At 40.0% G+C, this 17089-nt stretch overlaps 1 protein-coding gene across 1 annotated transcript in view; it reads right to left on the bottom strand.

Annotated features, from left to right (window-relative positions):
• GABBR2 (gamma-aminobutyric acid type B receptor subunit 2) overlaps window positions 1-17089 on the bottom strand; it is a 491662-nt gene that overhangs the window by 249828 nt on the left and 224745 nt on the right. Inside the window, exons 4-5 of the mRNA XM_063326323.1 lie at window positions 11695-11796; window positions 4418-4483 (exon numbers count right to left, since the gene is read on the bottom strand). Coding sequence (XP_063182393.1) covers window positions 4418-4483; window positions 11695-11796 — 168 coding nt within the window. The remainder of the gene's footprint in view (window positions 1-4417; window positions 4484-11694; window positions 11797-17089) is intronic.

The raw sequence follows: 17089 nt of genomic DNA, 5'->3' as shown, positions 1-17089 counted from the left end.
GCCCTTGTGAGACTGAATATTTTTTTTTTTTTAACTTTTCATTCTTGTTTGAATCCATGAAGACATGCTTATTTACGACAAAGGAATTTATGTAAGAGATCTTTCTATGTGTAGTAAACAATTACTGGCAGTTTGTGTAAATGGGCCTGCAAATCTTTACCCCCACCAAATTTCCATCATATTTCCATCATGTTTCCATCATGACAGCATACACATCCTATAGCCCACCCCTTCAAGAATGCCTGTAGACTTCTGAATTGCAATCAACCTCCATCTGTTTCTCATTAAAAATCAATAGTGTCAAGACAGAAACTCATCAGTAAAACTCTACCAGCTCAGAAAAGAGAGTCCAGGCCTTTTGTATCAAATATGCTGATTAAGCTTGGCTTTAGTTATTATTAAATGTTTACTAAAAGAGTCACCTAAAGCTCATGCAGTGACCTATGCGTAACAGTATTCTTTAATTGTCTTCAGACAGGTAATTGTATCAGCTAGGCCTCAGTCTTGATGTGTGCGCAGCTATACTACATTGTCTCTATGGCTTAAAGAAAATATGTTGGAAAAATTCCCACTAACAATTTAAAAAAAAAAAAATTCTGCAGAACTGAAGTTTTCGTTGGGAGGATGCAGTTTCATGTTAATCCAATTTCAAATGAAAAAAAGATGATGTCTATCCAACAGAGCTGACCATTTTGATTGTTGAAGTGTTAAGTTTTGAGCAAAATACCCTAATTTCTATTCCATGAAAAATATCACATTCATCCCACTGAGGTGAAAACAACATTAGAAAGCTAAGATTTCCCATAGAATTAAAATTGCTGATTGTTTTTGACGCTAGTGTTAAATGAATAGCTAAACTTATTTAAATCATCATAGGAAACACCTGCTAACATTCACTTCGGCTTGAATTAGTCCTGTCATGTTTTTAAAGTTTGCCACTGAATTAGACTATCTTTTAGTCTGTTTATCTTTGAGTTATGTGCTCTGCATCTTCTTTGTGTGTGTGTTTTTGGGAGAGGGAGAGGAAATACCCAGGCAAATGAAAATGAGCATATCATGTCCGAAGAAGAGCAATGAAGCTGGTGAAAGGACTAAATAATAATTCCTGTCAGGAGCAGCTGAGGGAACTTTGGGGGTTGTTTAGCCTGGAGAAAAGGAGGTTCAGGGGAAACCTTATCGCTGTCTACAACTCCCTGAAAGGAGGCTGTATCGAGGTGGGGGTCGGTCTCTTCTCCCAAGTAACAAGCGATAGGACAAGAGGAAATGGCCTCAAGTTGCGCCAGGGGAGGTTTAGACTGGATATCAGGAAAAATTTCTTCACTGAAAGGGTTGTCAAGCACTGGAACAGGCTGCCCAGGGAAGTGGTTGAGTCACCATTCCTTGAGGTACTTAAAAGACATGTAGATGTCACTAGATGGCACTTAGGGACATGGTTTAGTGGGACTTGGCAGTGTTAGGTTAACAGTTGGACTCGATGATCTTAAAGGTCTTTTCTAACCTAAACGATTCTATGATTCTATGTAAACTCCAATAGATGTCCTGAGGAAACCTCACAGCATATGACTGTTGAATCCACACAGAAAACTGAGGCAGACTTTAAAGATTTTCCACCTACATAAATCATTAGCAAATAATATTCCAGTTATAACCACAATCAGGAAAAAATAATAATCTTGCACTAGTACAATAGCACCTTCATTTAATAAACTTAAAGCATTTCTCTGGCTGACATCAGCCACCCTGCAAAATTTAACAGGGAATCACAAGTGAAACCTGTCTGAAGATACACCTGGGGAAGGGGGTTAAAAAACTTGACATATCTAAATTATGGTGCTCTTAGACACATAGCTGTAGGAGTGCATGAGTCAACAATATATTTTATGACTAATAACAAGCTTACTGACATATTGTAGGGTATTAATATATAAATGACCTACTTTGAACTGCCCTCTCCTGCATTGAGTCTCCTGCTGAAACTCTCATATAAATACATTTATACAAGCCTAAATACATGATCTCTCAGATTTCTCCAGGCTCCAGAAAAATCCACCTTATTATTTTTGACAATAATGTACTTTAGAAGTAACCATCACTCTTTAAACCTGTGTTACGCACACTTCCCATGTTAGTATTAAACCATTGCCGCAGAAAGCTGCAGTGGGCGATTGTGTGAAGGAGACATCCCCCACATGAAGTCCTTCAGACTAGAGTGATGCAGACAAAAAGACACCCTGCCTCTCCGAGGACTTCTAGGATTTCTTCAGTGGCCTCACGTGCACACAGACTTGGAAAAGAATTGTAGAAGGCAACTAGATACTAAAGGCGGTGGCATAAGGCGAGGCCAATCTCTTGTTAAACATTGGGTTGGAAGACAGTTCTGACTGGGACCCCTCAGCTGGGGAAATGCAGCTCAACCACAAGATATCTGAGGAGGAGCTGGGCTGTGGAAGGACAATTCTTTCTTCCAGGAATGGAAAAATGGGAGATTGTCAATCCCATTTAAATACCAGAACAAAAAGATCTATATACAAAGACCCATCAAAGATGAGAAGAATGAAAAACAAAATAATACTTTCCATTTCCTTTTGGATGCAAACAGATTTTTTTTCCTTTCAAATATACTCTACAATCTCCTTTCCAAATTTTGGCAGCAACTGGGACAGCTGCTGAGTATGAGCCAACATGTGTCTGAGATTTTGAACTTCTGCTTTTCCTTTCTTTGCTTGGATAGGTAACTGTCTCTGTAAGTGAACACCAAAAAACACCCTCTGAAATTTAGAAGCCATCATTATTGCTTTTCCATTATATTTATTGGGTCCTTGGCTCATACAGGATTAATCTGGTTATTTAGACTAAGAATTCAATAACAATACAAAATTTAGGGCAGTAAAATCTGCTTGTTTGGGAATTTATTTTTTTTTGAGCAAGTACAAATAAAGAACCACAATTTAATCCTGCTGCTTTCAATGGCAATAACACTGTGCATGTTTGCAGCACATTCACATGCACAAATAAATGGTGAGGATAGGGAATTTTATGTTTTCTGGTCTTACTACATTTCCCTTATCACAGAATCATAGAAATATAGAATGTTTAGAGTTGGAAGAAATGTTAAAGATCATCTAGTTCCAAACCCCCTGCCATGGGCAGGGACACCTCCCACTAGACCAGGGCTCAAAGCCCCATCCAGCCTGGCCTTGAACACTTCAGGGATGGGGGATCTACCACCTCTCTGGGCAACCTGTGCCAGTGATTCACTACCCACATTGTAAAAAATTTCTTCCTTAGATCTAGTCTAAATCTACCCTCTTTTAATTTAAAGCCGTTACCCCTTGTGTCCTATTGTAACAGGCCCTGCTAAAAAGTTGGTCCCCATCTTTTCGTAGGCCCCCTTCAAGTACTGAAAGGCCACACTAAGGTCTCCCCGGAGCCTTCTCTTCTCCAAGCTGAACAGCCTCAACTCTCTCAGCCTGTCTTCACAGGAGAGCTGCTCCAGCCCTCTGATCATTTTTGTGGCCCTCCTCTGGACCCGCTCCAACAGGTCCATGTCTTTCTTGTGCTGAAGGCCCTGGAGCTGGACGCAGCACTCCAGGTGGGGTCTCACCAGAGCTGAGTAGAGGGGCAGAATCACCTCCCTCGACCTGCTGGCCATGCTTCTTTTGATGCAGCCCAGGATAAGGTTGGCTTTCTGGGCTGTGAGCACACATTGCTGGGTCACGTTGAACTTCTCATCAACCAACACCGCCAAGTCCTTCTTGGCAGGGATACTCTCAATCCATTCTCCGCATAGCCTGTATTTGTGCTTGGACTGCCACAACACAGGTGCAGGACCTTCCACTTGGCACTTGCACTTTAATTCAAAAACCTTTTTTTTACAAACTAACATCTGCTTTTGTGTAAAACGTACAGCAGTCAGAAGTGAATGACAACTGTACAATTAGCAACATTTTGAGTAGCAGAAATAATTAGGGTTGCTTACTTAGCATGTATAGGAACTGGTTGAATTTCTTATTCTTTCAAAGCAAAACACGCAAAACCGCATACACGCAGACATTACCACCAGAACACAACTCTTGGACAAGAGTCAAATCTTGCAATTCTGTGTATCTGCTGCTACCTATACAAGTGTTTCTCTGGATCTGACATGAAGAGAAATGCTCAAGCTCAATTTGGCATTTAATTCCACTACAGGAAAGCAATAAGAACCTAACCATGCAGTCCATGCCTAAATTCCACTGAAGTCAAGTACAAAGTATTTCATTGAAACAGAAATGGAGCTAAGCATGTGTAACCTCTCTTGAGGGTACAAACCTTGACAGAGCTGAACCCCATAAAGAAATGTTTATGGTCAAATGTGTTTTTTATTCAAATGTCACTCATTCTTTATTCTGATATGCAATTAAATATATTTACTTACACAGCAGAAAACTTTCACAGCCATTTCCTCATCAAACTGGCCAAGGATTATCCGAACATCGTTACCCTGCAGATTGAATAAGATACGTTTCAGTTAAATGCAGTCACAGCCTTTCCAGAAACCACTTCAGTTGGCCATTCAAATTGTGTGGAGAGTTAGCGCAGATTACAGCTGCAGACAGAAAAATTAATTCAGAACTATACCATTTTCTGTAAGTTCGAGAACTTGAAATACTGCAAGAGACAGCAGCCGAGGTGTTTGAAGAAAATGATTAAGCAATAGCACTAACAAGAATAAAACTATAATGTTTATCTTGTCAAATATTACCATTCAATAATACTAAATATCAATATTTTTTTGATTCCTTGCAAGATTTCTTTTAAAATTTTGCATATTAAAACCAGCTGAAAATATATGCTTTTCACTGCTTACATGAACTAATGCTGTAAAGTTGAGAGATTGGAAATTTGTGAGTGAGATAAAATGCCTTGATATTTTGCCCACTTTAGTAATTTTTAAAGGTTTTACTCATACAACATCTTCTCTACAGTCACTATAACACATTGTCAATCCATCTTCTCCTCCTCCCTCCCACCCCCACACACTAAAAAAAAGTAAAAATCACACTTTAAGAATCTATGACTGAAGTCAAAAGAGATCATTTTATTTTCATACTTAGAAACATATTAAGAAAATATTCCTAAAATTGTGAGCATATGCAGGAAAACATTTCTTCAAGAACTGGGCTAGCTTTTTTCTCATGTGAAAAATTGCTTTTAACATCTATAAAACACAGAACAGATAGCTTTTTATGACTTAATATTTCCTTTTATTTCACACAAACGCTGGGTTCTCAGCAAAAGGTTGAGCAAATCTAATTTTTCATCTCTTTTACAAAACACTCGGTTAGAATTACTAATAGCTCTTTCCCTCTCCAAGTAAAAAAGAAACAGATGATCCAGTGTGAATTTCAGTGAGGAAAAACATTTCAGTTTTAATTAAATCAATTTATCAAAGATTTTCAGTTTAGATAATTTCGATGTTTATTTCCTGCTGGGCAGAAAATATTATGATGGACAGTGCAGAAAGATACTAGAATGCTTCTGCAATTAAGTGCATGAAATTAGTATCTCTCTTAGCAGGGTTAAAGTCAGAAAGTACGTAATATGCTTTGCTCATTCTGAACCTGTGCACTTTCAGTAAGCCTGCTTCTCTTTATTTTTATATTTAGCCACAGATTGATAAAGTAATGTAAATCTTATTGAAGCGGATTAGATCCTTTTTAAACAAATCTAACATGGTCACATGAAACTAAACAAACAAATTAAACAAATTACAGCAATAGCATTACAGGTTTTGCAAGAACTATAAATAGATTTAGGAATTATGCAGCAAAAAAAACCCCCTCATCCATTATTTCTATTTTTCACATTCTAAAAATAATTTTGGTCACTCCTGGAATTCCTACTCTGAATCAATTGACCTCTCTGAACATAAAAACGCAAAATTAATATTTTTTAAAAGAGTTGAAAAGTTTGTTTATAAAAAGAAATGACATGGCACCTAATTATTAAACTTAAAATTGAATAAATTCCTTTTAATTTTATAACATGATGAGAACCAATTTAAAAAAAACAATCAACACAATAACAAAAAACAGAAGATGTGCGGCCTCAAAGTTTATGACTGCCAGAGACTGTAGTCAGGGTGTAGAGAATAACCCTGTAGTGCATGTGCAGCAACACTGCCTGCTGGCTGTGCAACAACCTTCAGACTGAAGGTGTAGTGTCTGTGGTGTGGGGGTCCATGCCTTAAGACATTGCTTCCACCTGATTATCACATAAACCAGAGTATATTTCCGACAGTGACTATTCTTTTACTGTAAAGCACCACAAGAACTGTACAGTGCCTCCTTTTCTTTTTTCTTTTCTCAGAAATATCCTATCCCATTTCAATAACGTCACTGTCTGCAAGGATTGTCTTATGCTAATATCATTGTGCAATTAGTTTGGCAATATCACTCAGACACAAATCTTGCATATTCAGCCACATGAGTACGAGGCTCTACAATGCCTTTAGTCTATAGGGGTGCAAGCACAGAAGAAACTCATCTTGAAAATGTTTTTCTCACAAGCATAGAGAGCATCTATTCTAATATTGGCAGTCAATCCTATCTTCAGACATGCTGTGCTCTTGTTCAGGTACCCAAGCAAATGAGTGCATTTGCTGACTTGTCCAGCTGTCAGCAGATCCCAGTTCTGAATATCTGACCATCTCAATATCTGACTAAGGATTTCAGGGAAGCTGGATTTTCTGTCAGGCAGGAATCTCTACTTCCAGCATGGATTGAACTTCCAATGCCAGAGCAGGAAATCTGCAAAGTGTGAGAACCGCAACTGAACCAAGTTCTCGAGAATCTCCAATGCTCAACTAGAAAGCTTCATGGCCCGAGTTGAAAGATCAGCTATGGCTCTATAACTTGAGGATCCCTGCTGTTCTGTCCCTGATCCCTGATCCCTGATGTATGATCGAGCCAAGATGCAATACTGAAATGTTCTTTCGCCTAAATTAATGTTTCCATGTTAACACATAAATTACTGCTTTTGAAGCACTCAGTACAGTAAGGAGGACATTAACATGTCTGTGTTCACTAAAAGATTTGGATGGTATCCAATCACAAACTGACTGAAGAAGATCAAAAGAAATGTTCTATTACCACCTATTAAAGAATAAGTCCTCCATTTCAAGTATTATGCCATAGAAAACTACAGCAAAAGAAAGCTGAATTCTGATTTCTTTTCAAAGTCTTAAGAGTTATAACCTTAATAATGTTCCTTTCCAAGTCTTTTTATGCAAAATATGCCAAGAAAAAGAAGGTTTCTCTGACAGAAATATGAATCCCCAGTTCTCCCCACAGTTATCCAGGTATTAACTCTTGGAGGGGTGGGGAAAATCACAATCCACATATGCTCAGTGCTGGTTGGAGATGGATTCGAGAAGATAATGCTGAGAGTCAGTAAACAAAGTGACTAGATCCAGTGAGAGAAAAAAGGGCACATGGGAAGGAGAAACAGGTCCAGCAAGGAATTTGGGTAATGGGTAAACATTTTAGGTAAAGATGGAGCAAACAGCTGGGGAGGCAGCAGTAGGCTTGAAACCACTATTGAGTAAGAATCTTGGGAGGGAAGATTAGGACTTTTCAACAGTATGGCAAATAGGAAGCTTGACAAATAATTACGGTTAGGATAAATGCAATCTCAGGAAGTAAGCCCAGAAGAAAATGGAACAACAATCTAGAGGAACGTACTCAGAAGGAGATGAGAAATCAGAGAAGCAGAACATAGCATCGAATCAGCAAAGAACTTCAAACTGGGATGAAGATCCAGAATGAGACAGGGATGTTGCTGGGTTAAGAGGAAAGTACGGGACCACAGGGTCAAGCCAGTAGTGCATATATGGCTGAATATCTTTTTCTTTGTCCAGCTTCATAAAGTTGCATCATGAAGAACATAATATATAGTTCTAATTGGTTAGTCATGTATGGGCAATCATAAAAGATTCCTTGTTTATACCCCCACAGATATCAATACAATGCTGTGAGATGCAATGCCTGAGGGCTTAGAGCTTTTCCTCTTCCACACATAACATTTTTCCTCTGTGTAATAACACAATCCTCAGTAAGCCTCTTTCTCTCCAACTCTGATTTTTGCGTCCTCTTCCACATTTTTCACAAATTTGCTCCTGACAAATTGCATTCAAGGTGGTAAATAAGCTAGATCCATTTGCTGCCAGGCTTGGGTCTGTTGGCTCTGTCCTGCATAAGAGACTCTGAAGCTTCAAATTCACGCAACTGTAAATAGCTCAAATCTCTTGCAGAGATTTTATCTGGATGGATAATGAAGTTTGCACTGAAGTTTATCAGAGCTGGGTTCATGTCAGCACTTGCAGGTCAGGGTATATGTCCGCATTATAGTCTCATGCAAAAAGATATGTCAGACATTTCCTGGGGCATAATTTTTCTCCCCCTTCAGTTACACTGTTAACTGACTATTAGACAGTATGATTTCCTGGCAAGGATATAGTATTCCTTCACATCAACCTTCATGGGATGAATGCAAGTTAACACAGTGTAACTTTCTTGTAGGGATCAAAGTCACCCACTGGATCCCAGTAAGCATCAAGTACTCTTGCTTTCTCACAGAGTTGTAAATTGCTTGCACGGAGCTAAAGCGTATTTGACGGAAGAGTTTTTAATTCATGGAACTAGGCAGGTGATCTATGAGATGATTAAAAACATCCCAGGGGGAAGGCAACTCCCCAAACTGCACTTATATAAAAAGACCAATGTTTAGACCATTTGCCAGATGGTGAGCTGTCATATTTACTCTTCTCAGAGATTGGAGTAGCAATACCGGCATTTAAGCTTTGCCCCTCAGTAAGCAATACATATGTTCCCATATGGACTAAAGTTCAAATAAGAAAATGAAGAACAGTTACATTTAATTTACCCACAGTTATGGCAGACTCTCCATAAAAACATGTTTTATAAATGAAGACTGTAGCTCAGCCTCAAAAATGAATGATTCTCTTGCTGCCTTCTTTCCTTCATATAGGTGAGGATATTATTCACCCACTAAACATAAAGTGTCTTTGGTACTACTGGCAGCTGAGTAGTATAAACCCTGAAGACAGTGAGGATCAAGACATCTAAGATGCTCCACTGAGGGATGAAGAACAACTTGTCTCCTCCACTGCCATTTCTAACAGCCTCAGATATGAGGCACTCTTTAGCCTTTTCAGTTTTTGAGTGATGCACATTATGCTGGAATAGGCAGCTATTTTTTTCTTTCAGCCTGCAGAGCTTTCCTTCTGTGATCAGATTTTAATCTGTCTCATTTCTAATGAATAACACCACGATGTTGTATTACACAGCTTTCCAGAGAAGGATTGCTACAATATCTCATCTGCCAGGAAAAGTCAATGTCTTGGCAGGCTCTTTATGAAATATCTACATTGAACAGCTCAGATACTCTGTCTTATTCTCTACCATGTATCTGACAGTCGAGATGTTATCAATAAGTCTACTCCAAGATGGGTAACTTTGTCAATAGAGGTATCCACATGTTCTGCCTTCTAAGTGCCTGGACGTCCACTTGAAGAACTACAGATGCGCCTTTGACCTTAGCTATGGAATCGCTGATGGTGAACTAGAGGATGTCAGCTCCAACCATCGTACCATGCTGGCAAAACTTGCTGATGTCTGTGTTAGCGTGCATGTCACTCACTTAGATTGAGGCCGCATCCAAACCTGTTCATGGCCCAAAATTTTAAAATTTAATTAATTTGACTGTTAGAATGAAAGATCGTGTTCGGGCAGTATCCAAAACACCTATTGTATTTGGGAAATCAGACGGAAACTGTTTCATTGAATTGGAATTCATATATCGCAATCTTTTTGTCCTATGTGCATGATACCAGAAAGTTGGAAGCAGAAGTGTTATTGCTCATGCAATTTGCCTGTGCGTGCTTAGAATTTTTAAACATTTAAATTGATGTACAAATGCATAACCTCCAACATCCCTTTCTCCGAACAAAAAATGAGTTTTAAAGATATCCTTAAGCCTAAATTTACTTTCCAACTCTGATTCAAGGAGGCTGGAGTCAACGCAGTAACAATTAAGGTGGTGCTAGGAAAAATATAAAACATATATTTCTGCAAATCATGCCAGGTATTTCTCTTTTGTTTTGCATAATCATTAATTTCATCAATTTAAACTGTGTTTACAAAAATAAAAGGTGTTTTATATCTACTTGAATCACAAGTACAGTAAGCAGATACCAGTTTACCTATATTAGGTTTACCTCTTGAAGAAAGGAATGAACATTTTTAGAATTGTATAGCTAAGTTGTGCCTGACATGTACCTAAGGACAAATAACCTTGTATTACTGTCAAGATAATTGCTTATTTATTGTTGCAGTAATTTGTTTTGAAGAAGAAATCAACAAATAACTTTAATATATTGTTTGTTAGAGTCTTCCAGTCTTCCCTATAGAACAAACAGCATGTTGTTGACACACAGGAAGGCTAGAATCTCATTGCTTCTTCTAACCTTCAGCCTAAATATACATGCTTATATGCATTTTTTCTTGTTATTACATCATCCATTGGTTTAAATAGCTCTGCCTTCAGAATTGTTCATTTTCCGATGCCAGGCGTTAAATACCTTGTCAAAAATGTGGACTTTACTGATAACAGATACTTGAGTCTTTTCAATCCCAGAGAGGAAATGCAAAGTGGCTTAGACTGGACAGACACAAATGGCTTCCTATAAACATAATCTTTACCTATTTATACTTTAAGGATTCAGACTTGCATCTCTAGCCTGTGGGAATAATAAAGCACACTTAGTTTACCATGCTTCAGACTTTTTCCCGTTAGCTTCAGTAGTGGTCTAGTCTTACACAGGTCGATATCCTTGCTTTCATTTTAGTTTTTTAACACCATTCAGTTTATTAGGGGGGTTTTAACCCGTTTTACACGTATTCAAGTATTTGCAGGATTGTGGCTTTGATTGTGTGTCATATGTATTTGATGCCAGCAACGATTTGAACTTCACTGTTTAAAAGTGCTTTCTCTTGCTCTTCAGTCATTTTTTCACGTTCGTATGCAGTTTAAGATTCCTATCTCCTATGTCTAGTCTATTGGTTGCACTGCATGGTAATGCTAAAATATAGTTTTAATTTTATGAGATGCCAGCAACCTAATAAATCATTATAATTAGAGAAGGATGGTAAATTATTCTGCTATCAAATTTATTTTTCCTATTTTTTTAATGATTCATATAAAATAATGCAGATGATATAAGGAAAGAATTCAATCTAAAATGTGTAATGAAGACAATGGAAAGATGCTCAGTGCTTTTGCTACATGATAATTTACCTTAAAAGGGTTCTGGTTCCAAACCTCAAGAGCTTTCACACGTATATCGCCAAGACTGGTGCTTTAGGTACAAAAATATTAAGCGTTCAACAACTTGCTTTACTTAGTGTCCCTATCAGGAACTATAAAAATATTTACTATATGCACAGACATCCATCGACTTAAGCAGGACTAGGCCCTCAAAATGCCATTTGTTGACTTCATTATGCAATGAAATGTAGTAGCGTATCATTCTTATGCAAATTTTGTTTTATTAGCCTCCTTCATAGGCAAAAAAAAATTAACTCAAATGCCATGACATAATCACCACTTTATTGCTCAAACAGCAGCACATACCTTAAGCTTCTTTACACTTGTGCAAGGATCATTGGAGAAACTCTCAGTATCTGAAATCTCAATGTCTTCACCATACAGGACACCAGTCAGATCATTCCTCACCTGTCAGAAGTTGAGAAAAAGACAAATTAGTGAACTGAGACTCAGTGAGGAGGAAGCAGATGGACTATATTTATCACTGTAACGACAAGCAATGATCTCGACGATGATACATGCACCCACGTATTTTTTTCCATTTCGCCTAAAATCTGATCAAGGCACTATTCTTTTATGACCATAATCTACCATCAACAGGTGCACTACGTCAAGAGCTTTACTATGTGTGACGAAAAGGTCACAGTGGGTCCCACTTTGCATCACGGGGACGGACAATCCTTGTGTATTTCCAGTGCTGTTAAGACCAAGAGCTGTCTTGTAGCCAAAGTGATGTTTGAGGCTCATCAAGGAAACTTACATATTCTCAGTGCTGAGGACTGATTTGAAACCACTGTCAGACAGTCCTAGCATGAATCAGCAGAGCTTAGCTTACGTCAGTTAGGGACTGGTAAATCTTTATGAACTCCTCTGTGCCCTCCTCCTCTCTCAGAGCATGGGTCTTGTTGCATAGGGCAGCGCCTGGTATGGTTTCCTCAAAGGTGGCGCACGCAACCATGTACCAACAGAATTTCTCACCTGTTTTTTTACAGTGGCAAGAGTCTGTCCTCTTTGAGCTGCCTAATAGCACAAAGAAGCCAGATAACATACAAAGCAATCTGGTTTACAGATTTAGGGGTGGTTTTTTCCATGTAAGTACTTAAAGGTTTTTTGTCTTAATCCCTGCTGGTTTTCCTCCAGCCACATGACTGCAAAAACAGAGTTTCACATTACTATTCATAATAGATGAGCAAAAATAATTTTACCTGGTCATAATGTGGCTACAGAATGAAATGAAGAGAGCATAAATCTAATTTTAATTTAATTAAATTATGATCACGTTCATTGCACTGATTGTCTTTTTTATTTGTTTGTTATAACAGAAATAGGAGAACCAAATCACTGTGTAAAACAGGTATCTCAAATGCAAGTACAGAAAATACAATATATGGAAGAGAAATGAATGTGATACTAAACAGGAAAATTTATACTTCTATAAATCATACACAGATACTTTCCAATGACCCTCTGTATGGGTTGCTGGAATTACATCTTTTAAATCTCCCTCCTAACTCTCCTTTTCCTTGACTTCCTTTGAAAGCAAAGCACAGTCTGTTCAAACCAATGTGGAAATATTTGATATACAGTGACATGGCCAAATAAAGAAGAGGAAGTGATATCTGTCCTTCAGGAGTAGCAACTTCTTCATTTGAATTGAACTGAAGTTTATATAATGAGAAGACATTTTATCCATGCAAAAATAAGACCTCTACTGAAAGTCTATCACATTTATGCCTAAAAGCAAGGGGATGCAATGAGATATGAAAGGTCACAGGTGAGACTTATGCATTCTGCTGGCAGTTTTACTTTCAAGACAATCTCATCTCTTCAATAATCCTTCAGCCTTTCTTTAAGATATGTTTGTGAGCATCCTCCCAATCTATGCGTGTTAGTGGGTTAGTGTTTTAAATAGCAAAACAGGTTTTGGTAAAAGAGGAACATTTGTTCCTTTGTACTTATCTTTGTACTTTTTCAAGCTTCTTTCAAGACAAAGAAGCATAATCTAGTTCCTGCAATGTAGCAATTACATTAATTAATCCTCAAACAGCATTCCATTTTTTTGCTGTTCCCTTTAAGTTGGTTTTGGCAAGTTTCTTGGTTGGCCAATGTAGTATTTCCTGAAGATCATTACCACACTGGCTGGCTTAATTACTTCTTTCATGGCCGCTGCTTCATCTTAGAGTCATAGAATCATAGAATTGTTAGGGTTGGAAGGGACCTTAAAGATCTTTTAGTTCCAACACCCCTGCCATGGGCAGGGACACCTCCCACTAGATCAGGCTGCTCAGAGCCCCATCCAGCCTGGCCTTGAACACTTCCAGGGATGGGGCTTCCACCACCTCTCTGGGCAACCTGTTCCAGTGTCTCACCACCCTCATGGTGAAGAACTTCTTCCAGTCTGAATCGACCCATCTCTAGTTTTAATCCATTCCCTCTAGTCCTACCATTACCCAACATCCTAAAAAGTCCCTCCCCAGCTTTCTTGTAGGCCCCCTTAAGATACTGGAAGGCCACTGTAAGGTCTCCTCGGAGCCTTCTTTTCTCCAGACCGAACAACCCCAACTCTCTCAGTCTGTCCTCACAGGAGAGGTGCTCCAGCCCTCTGGTCATCCTCGTGGCCCTTCTCTGGACACGTTCCAGCATGTCCATATCTCTCTTGTAGTAGGGGCGCCAGAATTGGACACAGTACTCCAGGTGGGGTCTTGTGAGAGTGAAGTAGAGGGGGAGAATCACCTCCCTCGACCTGCTGGCTACTCTTCTCCTGATGCGGCCCTGATTGGCTTTCTGGGCTGCAAGTGCACACTGATGGCTCATGTTGAGCTTCTTGTCCACCAGCACCCCCAAGCCCTTTTCTTAAGAGCTGCTCTCGAGCCAGTCACTGCCCAGCCTATATTGGTGCCTGGGATTGCCCCGACCCAGATGGAGGACCTTGCACTTGGTCTTGTTGAACTTCATGAGGTTGGCATGGGCCCACCTCTCCAGCCTGTCAAGGTCCCTCTGGATGGCATACCTTCCCTCCAGCATGTCAGCTGCCCCACACAGCTTGGTGTCGTCAGCAAACTTGCAGAGGGTGCCCTCTATGCCACTGTCCATGTTGCTGACAAAGATGTTAAACAAGATCGGTCCCAGTACTGATCCTTGAGGAACTCCACTCGTCACTGGCCTCCACTTGGACATGGACCCATTGACAGCCACTCTTTGGGTGCAGCCATCAAGCCAGTTCTTTATCCACTGAATTGTCCATCCATCAAACCCATATTTTATCAGCTTGGAGACCAGGATGTCATGTGGGACAGGGTCAAAGACTTTGCTCAGGTTCAGATAAATGACGTCAGTTGGTCTCCCCTTGTCTATTGATGTTGTGACCTTCTCATAGAAGGCCACCAGGTTTGTCAGGCACGATTTGCCCTTGGTGAAGCCGTGTTGATTGTACCCAATCACCTCTTCGTTATTCTTCTGCCTCAGCAGTGCCTCCAGGAGGATCTGCTCCATAATCTTACCAGGCACCGAGGCGAGACTGACTTGCCTGTAGTTCCCTGGTTCCTCCTTCTTTCCCTTTTTGAAAATGGGGATTATGTTTCCCCTTTTCCAGTCAGTGGCTACTTCACCAGACTGCCATGACTTTTGGAATATAATAGAGAGCGGTTCAGCAACCTCATCCACCAGTTCCTTCAGTACCCGTGGGTGTATTCCAGCAGGTCCCATGGACTTGTCCACTTTCAGGTTCATCAGATGGTCATGAACCTGATCTTCACTTACAATGGGCAGTTCTGTCCAACCCCTGCCATTGTCTTCTGTGACTCTGGGAGTGTGGCTGGAGCCCTTGCCAGTGAAGACTGAAGTAAAGAAGTCGTTGAGAACCTCGGCCTTCTCCATATCACTTGTCACCAGCTCCCCCGTTTCCTTTCTGAGTGGGCCCACACCCTCCCTAGTCTTCTTCTTACCATTAATGTACCTATAGAAATTTTTGCTGTTTCCCTTGATCTCCTTGGCTAGATTTAATTCTAATTGAGCTTTAGCTTTTCTCACCAGGTCTCTTGCTGTTCAGACAGCTTCCTTATATGCCCCCCATTCTAGCTGTCCTTTCTTCCACTCCTTATAAAGTTTCTTTTTGTGTGACAGTGTGTCCAGGAGCTCCCTGTTTATCCAGGCAGGTCTCCTAACATTCTTTCCTGCCTTCCTCTTTGTTGGTATAGTTTGCTTCTGGACACGGAGAAGGTGATCATTGAATACTGACCAACTGTCCTGGGACCCCCTTCCGTCTAGAGCTTTGTCCCATGGCACATTGGCCAGCAGATCCCTGAAGCGATCAAAGTCTGCATGCCTAAAGTCCAGGGTCGTAAGCTTGGAATATATCCTCCTAGTTGCCCTGAGGATCTTAAATTCAGTTGCTTCATGGTCACTGAAGCCAAGGTTATCCCTGAGCCTCACGCTGGTCACCAGCCCTTCCCTGTTGGTGAGAACGAGGTCCAGCACAGCACCTTTTCTCGTTGGTTCCTCTACCATTTGGAGGAGGAAGTTGTCATCTATGCATTCCAGGAACATCCTGGATTGATGGTGCCTTGCTGTGTTGTCCCTCCAGCAGATGTCAGGGTGGTTGAAATCCCCCACGAGGACCAGGGCCTGTGAATGCGAAGCCACTTCTATCTGCCTATGGAGGGCCTCATCTGCTTGGCTCTGCTGGTCAGGTGGCCTGTAGCAGACCCCTACTGTAACATCACCTTCCCCTGTCTTCCCTTTAGTCTTAACCCATACACTCTCAACCAGTTCCTCATCCTTCCCCACGTAGAGCTCCATTGATTCTAGCTGGTCACTGATGTAGAGGGCAACACCTCCTCCCTTCCTACCCTGCCCGTCCTTCCTAAAGAGCTTGTATCCATCTATCCCTACATTGCAGTCATGGGAATCATCCCACCAAGTTTCAGTAATGGCCACTATGTCATGGCTTTCCAGCAGCACAGTGGCCCTTAATTCATCCTCTTTATTGCCCAAGCTGCGTGCATTCGTGTAGAGGCACTTCAGCTGGGCTGGCAGCGTCACCCTCTTGCGCGAATCCCCCTTGATTCCCTTGGGGTGTCCAGGTGCGTCATCTCCAGTTTTTCGTCATGCTTTAAAATTATTAAGACATATTTTTACATTATAACTTTTTACAATAACTAAAATAAATGGACAGATAGGGGTTTTTTTTATTAAAACTTATGTTATTTTAAAGAAATAGTCAGAATGGTCAGTCCCCCAAGATTTGAGTTATATCCTTCATCCTTTTGTGATGTTATAATCAGTTTTTAAGACCATTCTGTGAAGACATATTCACTGACAAAAAAAGATGAGTAATGACCCCTTTTCCTGCTAGTATACTAGTAAAATGAATGATTGCTATTTTAGCTCCAGCAACGCCATTAATTGCTCCTTATGACACAGTTCTTTCTCTATACGAAGAAAAATTGCCTTTCTGAAATAAACAATCAGTGATAACAAAAGAAAATAGATCTCCCTTGATCATAGTTTAGCTAATGTCCAAAATTCTTCTACCTAGTATAAAATTTCATTAAAACGATCATATGTTTCTTAGAAAAAGTAAAATTTTCCTTAGCTAACAGAACTGTACTTTCCAAAGGCAAACAACTTGTCATAAGGTTCTACCCCATACTGTCTTACTTTCTTCTGTAAAATAATAATTTTTTTTAGTTGCCGGTTGGTT

The sequence above is a fragment of the Chroicocephalus ridibundus genome, chromosome 2 (assembly GCF_963924245.1).
Source record: "Chroicocephalus ridibundus chromosome 2, bChrRid1.1, whole genome shotgun sequence".
Taxonomy (NCBI): Eukaryota; Metazoa; Chordata; class Aves; order Charadriiformes; family Laridae; genus Chroicocephalus; species Chroicocephalus ridibundus.
Note: the sequence above shows the minus strand (reverse complement) of the source record. Positions and strands in the feature narration are given on the sequence as shown.